The 8,182-nt window shown below is 44.3% G+C and overlaps 1 protein-coding gene across 1 annotated transcript in view; it reads right to left on the minus strand.

The window, feature by feature from the left end:
* The window catches only part of gbe1b (glucan (1,4-alpha-), branching enzyme 1b), a 393,966-nt gene extending 386,187 nt beyond the window's left edge, over positions 1 to 7,779 (minus strand). The window contains exon 1 of the mRNA XM_071358105.1: positions 7,443 to 7,779. Coding sequence (XP_071214206.1) covers positions 7,443 to 7,540 — 98 coding nt within the window. The 5' untranslated portion in view covers positions 7,541 to 7,779. The remainder of the gene's footprint in view (positions 1 to 7,442) is intronic.
* Between the last annotated feature and the right edge of the window lie 403 nt (positions 7,780 to 8,182).

An 8,182-nucleotide genomic window follows, 5' to 3' on the forward strand; every position in this document is an offset into this window, starting at 1 on the left:
GTCTGTATACGGGGGCCTCTCTCTCTCTCTCTGTGGTCCCTACAGTCTGTATATTGGGGTCTCTGTGGTCCCTACAGGTGTGTGTATACTGGGGTCTCTGTGGCCCCTACAGGTCTGTATACTGGGGTCTCTCTCTCTCTCTCTCTCATCTGAATTCCTATCACTGATCCACCAAAGCAGCATGCTACCTGGCTGTAGCAACGCCGAGCGAAGGCTGTTGATTTCCATGCCTGTGTTTTTGTGTTAGTCCTTCGAGGGCCTCCGGCAGCACACAGGAGGCTGACACAGTGTTAGTTTTAGTCCTACGAGGGCCTCCGGCAGCACACTTGGGGCTGATCAAGGATTAACCTGCCCCCCTGCAGCAGCGCCTGTAAGAGTGCGTTCCAAATGGCAACCTATTCCCTATATAGTGCACTGCCCTATGGGGCCCTAGTCAAAAGAAGTGCACTATATAGGGAATACTGAGCCATTTGGGATGCCAACCCCAGCTCCCGCCTTGCCTGCTTCTATATGTAAAATAGTTTGTCATCATGGTCGACAGGCAGACGTGGCAGGGATACGTCTAGGGATAGAGGATAGAGCAAAGCGCAGCAGAGAGCCTATAACAAAGCCCTCACTTTGTCATAAAACGTGACAGAGTGACTCCCAGCGTGCACTGAATCTTGGCGTGACCCTGGACAACACCCCTGTCGTTCTCTGCAAACATCAAAGCAGTGACTCGATCCTGCAGGTTCGCGCTCTACGACATCCGTAGAGTACGACCCTACCTCACACAGGAAGCGACGCAGGTCCTACTCCAGGCACTTGTCATTTCCTGTCTGGACTACCGCAACTCGCTAAAATTACTCAAATGTATTCCAGTGTCTGCCTGCAAGCTGAAAACCTTTGACTGTGCGTGTTCAGGCTAGCTGCCCCTCCGAAGCCTAGGCTACTGCAAAAACAGTACAGTACGAACCTGTGGCTACTGCTAAGACAGTACAGTATGACACTGTGGCTACTGCTAAGACAGTACAGTATGAAACTGTGGCTACCGCTAAGACAGTACAGTATGAACCTGTGGCTACTGCAAAAACAGTACAGTACGAACCTGTGGCTACTGCAAAAACAGTATGAAACTGTGGCTACTGCTAAGACAGTACAGTATGAAACTGTGGCTACTGCTAAGACAGTACAGTATGAAACTGTGGCTACTGCTAAGACAGTACGAAACTGTGGCTACTGCTAAGACAGTACAGTATGAAACTGTGGCTACTGCTAAGACAGTACAGTATGAAACTGTGGCTACTGCTAAGACAGTACAGTACGAAACTGTGGCTACTGCTAAGACAGTATGAAACTGTGGCTACTGCTAAGACAGTATGAAACTGTGGCTACTGCTAAGACAGTACAGTATGAAACTGTGGCTACTGCTAAGACAGTATGAAACTGTGGCTACTGCTAAGACAGTATGAAACTGTGGCTACTGCTAAGACAGTATGAAACTGTGGCTACTGCTAAGACAGTATGAAACTGTGGCTACTGCTAAGACAGTATGAAACTGTGGCTACTGCTAAGACAGTATGAAACTGTGGCTACTGCTAAGACAGTACAGTACGAAACTGTGGCTACTGCTAAGACAGTATGAAACTGTGGCTACTGCTAAGACAGTATGAAACTGTGGCTACTGCTAAGACAGTACAGTATGAAACTGTGGCTACTGCTAAGACAGGTTCATACTAAGACAGTACAGTATGAAACTGTGGCTACTGCTAAGACAGTACAGTATGAAACTGTGGCTACTGCTAAGACAGTACGAAACTGTGGCTAATGTACTGACGTTACAAACTTGATTCAGAAGACCGGGAGAGATTTTTAATTGGCTAAGAAAGAATGGATTGACTTTCCAATGCTAATTAAAGGGTACTAAAGGCCGAACTGAATGGTGAATTGAATGAGCCAAACGTAAAAAATTATTAGTCAATCTGTTTCCAGCTACAATAGTCATTTACAACATTAACAATGTCTACACTGTATTTCTTATCAATTTTATGTTAGTTTAATGGATAAAACAAAAAAAATGAGTTACTTTCAAAAACAAGGACATTTCTAAGTGACCCCAAACTTTTGAACTGTAGTGTATATGGGGCAGTAACGTTTAAGGTGCAGGGTTACGTAACCGGGTGGAAGCCGCCTAGTGATGACCACGGTCTCTTTTTAAAAAATCAGAACGACCGGGACTGAAGCAGCAACAACAACAACAAAACTCAGCATCCCAGGAGCGACCTGAAAGACAGTCAGTCACCTCAGTCCGTTGACTGTAGAACCCTGTGGTTCTGTTTACATAAGACAACCAGACCCGTCGGTGATGTCATCTACAAAATGGCTTCCAATACTCTACTCAGCAAACTGGATGCAGTTTATCACAGTGCCATCCGTTTTGTTACTAAAGCACCTTATTCGACCCACCACTGCGACCTGTATGCCCTAGTCGGCTGGCCCTCGCTACATGTTCGCCGTCAGACCCACTGGCTCCAGGTCATCTACAAGGCTATGCTAGGTAAAGTGCCGCCTTATCTCAGTTCACTGGTCACGATGGCTACACCCACCCGTAGCACGCGCTCTAGCAGGTGTATCTCACTGATCATCCCTAAAGCCAAAACCTCATTTGGACGCCTTTCCTTCCAGTTCTCTGCTGCCTGCGACTGGAACGAATTGCAAAAATCTCTGAAGTTGGAGACTTTTATCTCCCTCAACAACTTTAAACATCTGCTATCCGAGCAGCTAACCGATCGCTGCAGCTGTACATAGTCCATCGGTATATAGCCCACCCAATTTACCTACCTCACCCCCCATACTGCTTTTATTTCCTTTTCTGCTTTTTTTTGCACACCAGTATCTCTACTTGCACATGATCATCTGATGATTTACCACTCCAGTGTTAATCTGCTAAATTGTAATTATCTGATTTATTGCCTACCTCCTCATGCCTTTTGTACACATTGTATATAGATTCTCTTTTTTTCTTTTTTTCTACCATGTTATTGACTTGTTTATTGTTTACTCCATGTGTAACTCTGTGTTGTTGTCTGTTCACACTGCTATGCTTTATCTTGGCCAGGTCGCAGTTGCAAATGAGAACTTGTTCTCAACTAGCCTACCTGGTTAAATAAAGGTGAAATAAAAATATAAAAAAGAGAAGGTCGGCGCAGGGCCGTTCACCACCAAAAGGAACCTAGTCAACAGAAATGAGTTCACATCAGTGACTCTGTCCGACACATGAGAGACTCTGTCACCGGCCCAAACGGTGCCCTATTCAGAAGGAAGCACCTATTTTTCACCAGATAAACCTGCGTACAGGAATATGACTTGGTGAAAACGGTGCTGCCAGAATAAACAGAATATACAGACACAAAGTCTACATACGGACAAAATATAAAAGACTCAGAATCCACATACACTATATTGCACTATGAACCCTTGTTGGGCTGCAGGGCAACATGTAGGAAGAGAGAATGGCGTGCCATTTGAACCACAAACACTCAGGCAGCCAATACATTTGAGCATCTGTTTTAGCCAAGTACCCTATATAGAAAAAAAATTTTTTTTTAAATGTAAGCATTTGACTACATAGCTACAGTATGGACTACTACCAGAGCCTAAGATAAGCTAAAAATGCTACAGTAATGTTGCTGTAATTAACTATTAGTGACCACTCTGGAGAGACACGAATGGCATTCAGTCACAAATTGCACTGTCTGTATCTGAACCAAGAGTTAATTAACAGCAGTGTAAAATGTGTCCCAGGTTCACTGCCTATTCCAGCACCCAGGGGAGAGTGGCTAAATTACAAAGAACAGAACCTATTCTGGGAGGGGAGGGGGGGGGGGGGGCTTTGTTTTCTGCTTGGATAAGATATCAGCATGTTTTATTCACAGTGTAGCCAACCGGTAGGCCTGTGATCTCAAAATAGTCTTAAAGGTACAGTGCCTACAGGAAGTTTACACCACCTTGAGCTTTCTTTAAAAAAAAACATTTTTTTGCATTACAAAAATAGGATTGAAATAGATTTTATTTGTCACTGATCTACACACAATACTCCATAATGTCAAAACCAAAAAGAAAATTATACAAATGTAAAAATTCTATAAAAAATATATGTAGTATGTACTTGTGGCATAAGTATTGGCCTCAGGTAGGTAGGCAGGTAGCCTAGTGGTTAGAGCGTTGGACTTGTAACCGGAAGGTTAGATCGAATCCCCGAGCTGACAAGGTACAAATCTGTCATTCTGCCCCTGAACAAGGCAGTTAACTGTTCCTAGGCTGTCATTAAGAAAATAAGAATTTGTTCTTGCCTGATTTTAAAAAAAGAAATTGCCTCATTTGTTTAGGCAAGTAAAACTTGGCTTAACAAATCACATAAGTTATATGGTCTCACTCAGAAAAATAATAGGGGTTGACATGACTACCTCTGTCCTGCATACATATAACATCTGTAAGGTCCCCGAGTCAAGTACTGAAATTCAAACACAGATTAACACTACACAAAACCAGGAGCTTTTCAAAAGCCTCATAAAGAAGGGCAGGGATTGGTAAACGTGTTACAATATCAAATCAGACACGGAATATATCGTTTAGCCCGGTCAAGCTAATAATGATGCTGTGGATGATGTATTAAACCACCCAGACACATCGAAGATGCAGTCGTCCTTCTGAACAGAGACAGGAAGGAAGCTGCTTGGGGAAGTCACCGCGAGGACATTGGTGATTTTTTTTTTTTTTTTAAAGCTACAAAGTTGAAAGGCAGAAAACTGAGGATGGATCAACAACATTGTAGTGACTCCACAATACTATCCTAAATGACAGAGTGAAAAGAAGGAAAATAATACAGAATAAAAGGATGCTTCACTATAGTGAACGACTTCTACTCTGCACACAAATGGTAAATTATTCCCTACACAGTGACCAGGGCCCATTTGGATCCGGCTGAATGACTCACATGGTAAGAGTAGGCGACTGTACTGTCAGTAGGTCTGTAGACTAGCCTAAACACAGCAGCCAGAGTCTACTACAGAGACTAGCCTAAACACAGCAGTCAGTCTGCTACAGAGACTAGCCTAAACACAGCAGCCAGTCTACTACAGAGACTAGCCTAAACACAGCAGCCAGTCTACTACAGAGACTAGCCTAAACACAGCACCCGGAGTCTGCTACAGAGACTAGCCTAAACACAGCAGCCAGTCTACTACAGAGACTAGCCTAAACACAGCACCCAGAGTCTACTACAGAGACTAGCCTAAACACAGCACCCAGAGTCTGCTACAGAGACTAGCCTAAACACAGCACCCAGAGTCTGCTACAGAGACTAGCCTAAACACAGCAGCCAGTCTACTACAGAGACTAGCCAAAACACAGCAGCCAGTCTGCTACAGAGACTAGCCTAAACACAGCACCCAGAGTCTACTACAGAGACTAGCCTAAACACAGCACCCAGAGTCTGCTACAGAGACTAGCCTAAACACAGCACCCAGAGGCTGCTACAGAGACTAGCCTAAACACAGCACCCAGAGTCTACTACAGAGACTAGCCTAAACACAGCACCCAGAGTCTGCTACAGAGACTAGCCTAAACACAGCACCCAGAGTCTGCTACAGAGACTAGCCTAAACACAGCAGCCTGAGTCTGCTACAGAGACTAGCCTAAACACAGCACCCAGAGGCTGCTACAGAGACTAGCCTAAACACAGCACCCAGAGTCTGCTACAGAGACTAGCCTAAACACAGCACCCAGAGTCTGCTACAGAGACTAGCCTAAACACAGCACCCAGAGGCTGCTACAGAGACTAGCCTAAACACAGCACCCAGAGTCTGCTACAGAGACTAGCCTAAACACAGCACCCAGAGTCTGCTACAGAGACTAGCCTAAACACAGCACCCAGAGTCTGCTACAGAGACTAGCCTAAACACAGCACCCAGAGTCTACTACAGAGACTAGCCTAAACACAGCAGCCTGAGTCTGCTACAGAGACTAGCCTAAACACAGCACCCAGAGGCTGCTACAGAGACTAGCCTAAACACAGCACCCAGAGTCTGCTACAGAGACTAGCCTAAACACAGCACCCAGAGTCTGCTACAGAGACTAGCCTAAACACAGCACCCAGAGTCTGCTACAGAGACTAGCCTAAACACAGCAGCCTGAGTCTGCTACAGAGACTAGCCTAAACACAGCACCCAGAGTCTGCTACAGAGACTAGCCTAAACACAGCACCCAGAGTCTGCTACAGAGACTAGCCTAAACACAGCACCCAGAGTCTGCTACAGAGACTAGCCTAAACACAGCACCCGGAGTCTGCTACAGAGACTAGCCTAAACACAGCAGCCAGAGTCTACTACAGAGACTAGCCTAAACACAGCAGCCAGAGAATTCACACGATGATGATGCCTGTGATTCTATTAAACGGGGTATGTTGAAATTGTTGTGTTGATATATTTTTGTGTTCAGTATAAAAAAAATCCCTATACTTCTGATACATCAAGTATTCCGTAAAAGACAGTGGTTGATGTTACTGCAATGAAATAATTGTTAAATTATGATTCATAACATTTGACTAGTGGATTGTGTCTGGAAACATCATGGAGACAAACATATTTACGTTGTAACATATATATATATATATATATATATAGTCAGTCAATGGTTATAACCATAGTCATACAACTATAGTGATGCTACAATGTTGCATCTGATGAAGAACATCACAGGCCTGCAGCAGAAGTGTTAGCAGTGTTATCGGCATCTACTAGCCAGAACCATATGGGTTTTAGGCTCTGAATGTAGCTAATAACAATGCTCTGCCACACACACACACAACTAGGGTGCCTGCCTGCCTGCCTGCCTCCTCAACCATGCTGGCGTGTTCAGTCATACACTGGGCGGAACCACCTGGCTGACTGGAACAAATGAGCTGTCAAACCTGAGGAAGGAGGGATGGATGGTGGAAGAGTATGGTAGCTAGTTTGCTACCGGCCAGCCACTGGCACCAAAGGGTAATAGTTAGAGACATAGCTAACATGACTATATGTGTATTGCTTTGTAATTGTAACAATATAATATAGTATGACCACGTCGAGCGGAATATTTGGTATTGTAGCAAGGATGACAGGCGAACTAAAACCATAACATTAGCATTACCGGTTAGCCTGGGCTTCTGGTCATTGCGACAGTCAAGGGCAACACAGCAAAGCTTTCATGCGACCGCTATGCTGCGGTTATCTCAAATGTCAGTCAATGAATGTACTAGAAGACGCCTGTAGGATTTGAACTAATATGTATCTATCTATCTGGTGTTTCTGGTGTTTTTACGAATAGACATGTATACCAGCTCGAGCCTGACGGTTGTGCACGGTATAGCGACGGGTTTGAGCTGTGAGCTGTGCAGCATTTTAGCACTGAAAAAGCCGTTTTACCTCCTCCTGAAGTCCTTTTCGTACTGTTTGAGGTAGGGATCCATTTGAAGAAGGGAGTTGAACTCAGGAATTGTAACATTATCCCACGTATCGGCCATGGTCCCTACAGTCGAAAGCAATCGAGCACCGAGTGTCGCAGCTGGTAGAGCACAAATGACAGTCACGGCTGAGCCTTTGTACGTGCAAGAAAGGGTTCAGAGACAACAGCGAATCAGGGTCATTCTAATCCGCCCCAGCCTATCACAATACGAACTTTATCACCCCTGTCCACTACAATCAAATCAAAAAAACATTATGATGTTTGATGAGAGGCGGTGTGTTTCTTTAAGATGACAGCGGAAGCGTTTTGGAAGTAGGAAGAATGGTATCACAGTCACTTTCTTGTAGTCTTTAAACACTACTCTGACAATGAACCCCAATGTCAAAGATTATGAGGGCAGAGCTCGTGAGACAAACTACTGCATTCGTCTCGCTCAAAAATGAGATAGCGAGACGGCTAGTAAAAATTGTAGGCTACATAGAACACTCGCATCTGATTCTACTCAAATAGATACGATTACTATTTATTAGTGAAGACAGTTGAAGTAGCCTTGCTAAATCTAACAACAGTTTATACTGTGTGTTTATAGTTTATTGTGAAATTGCTCTTTGTAATCCCATTTTGGCAAGTTCATACAAACACATCGATTTGGACAAAGTGTGTTCATGGTTTTTTCACGTGACGGTTTAGATCGGTCCAA

Source organism: Salvelinus alpinus, chromosome 21, assembly GCF_045679555.1.
Source record: "Salvelinus alpinus chromosome 21, SLU_Salpinus.1, whole genome shotgun sequence".
In the NCBI taxonomy this organism is placed as follows: Eukaryota; Metazoa; Chordata; class Actinopteri; order Salmoniformes; family Salmonidae; genus Salvelinus; species Salvelinus alpinus.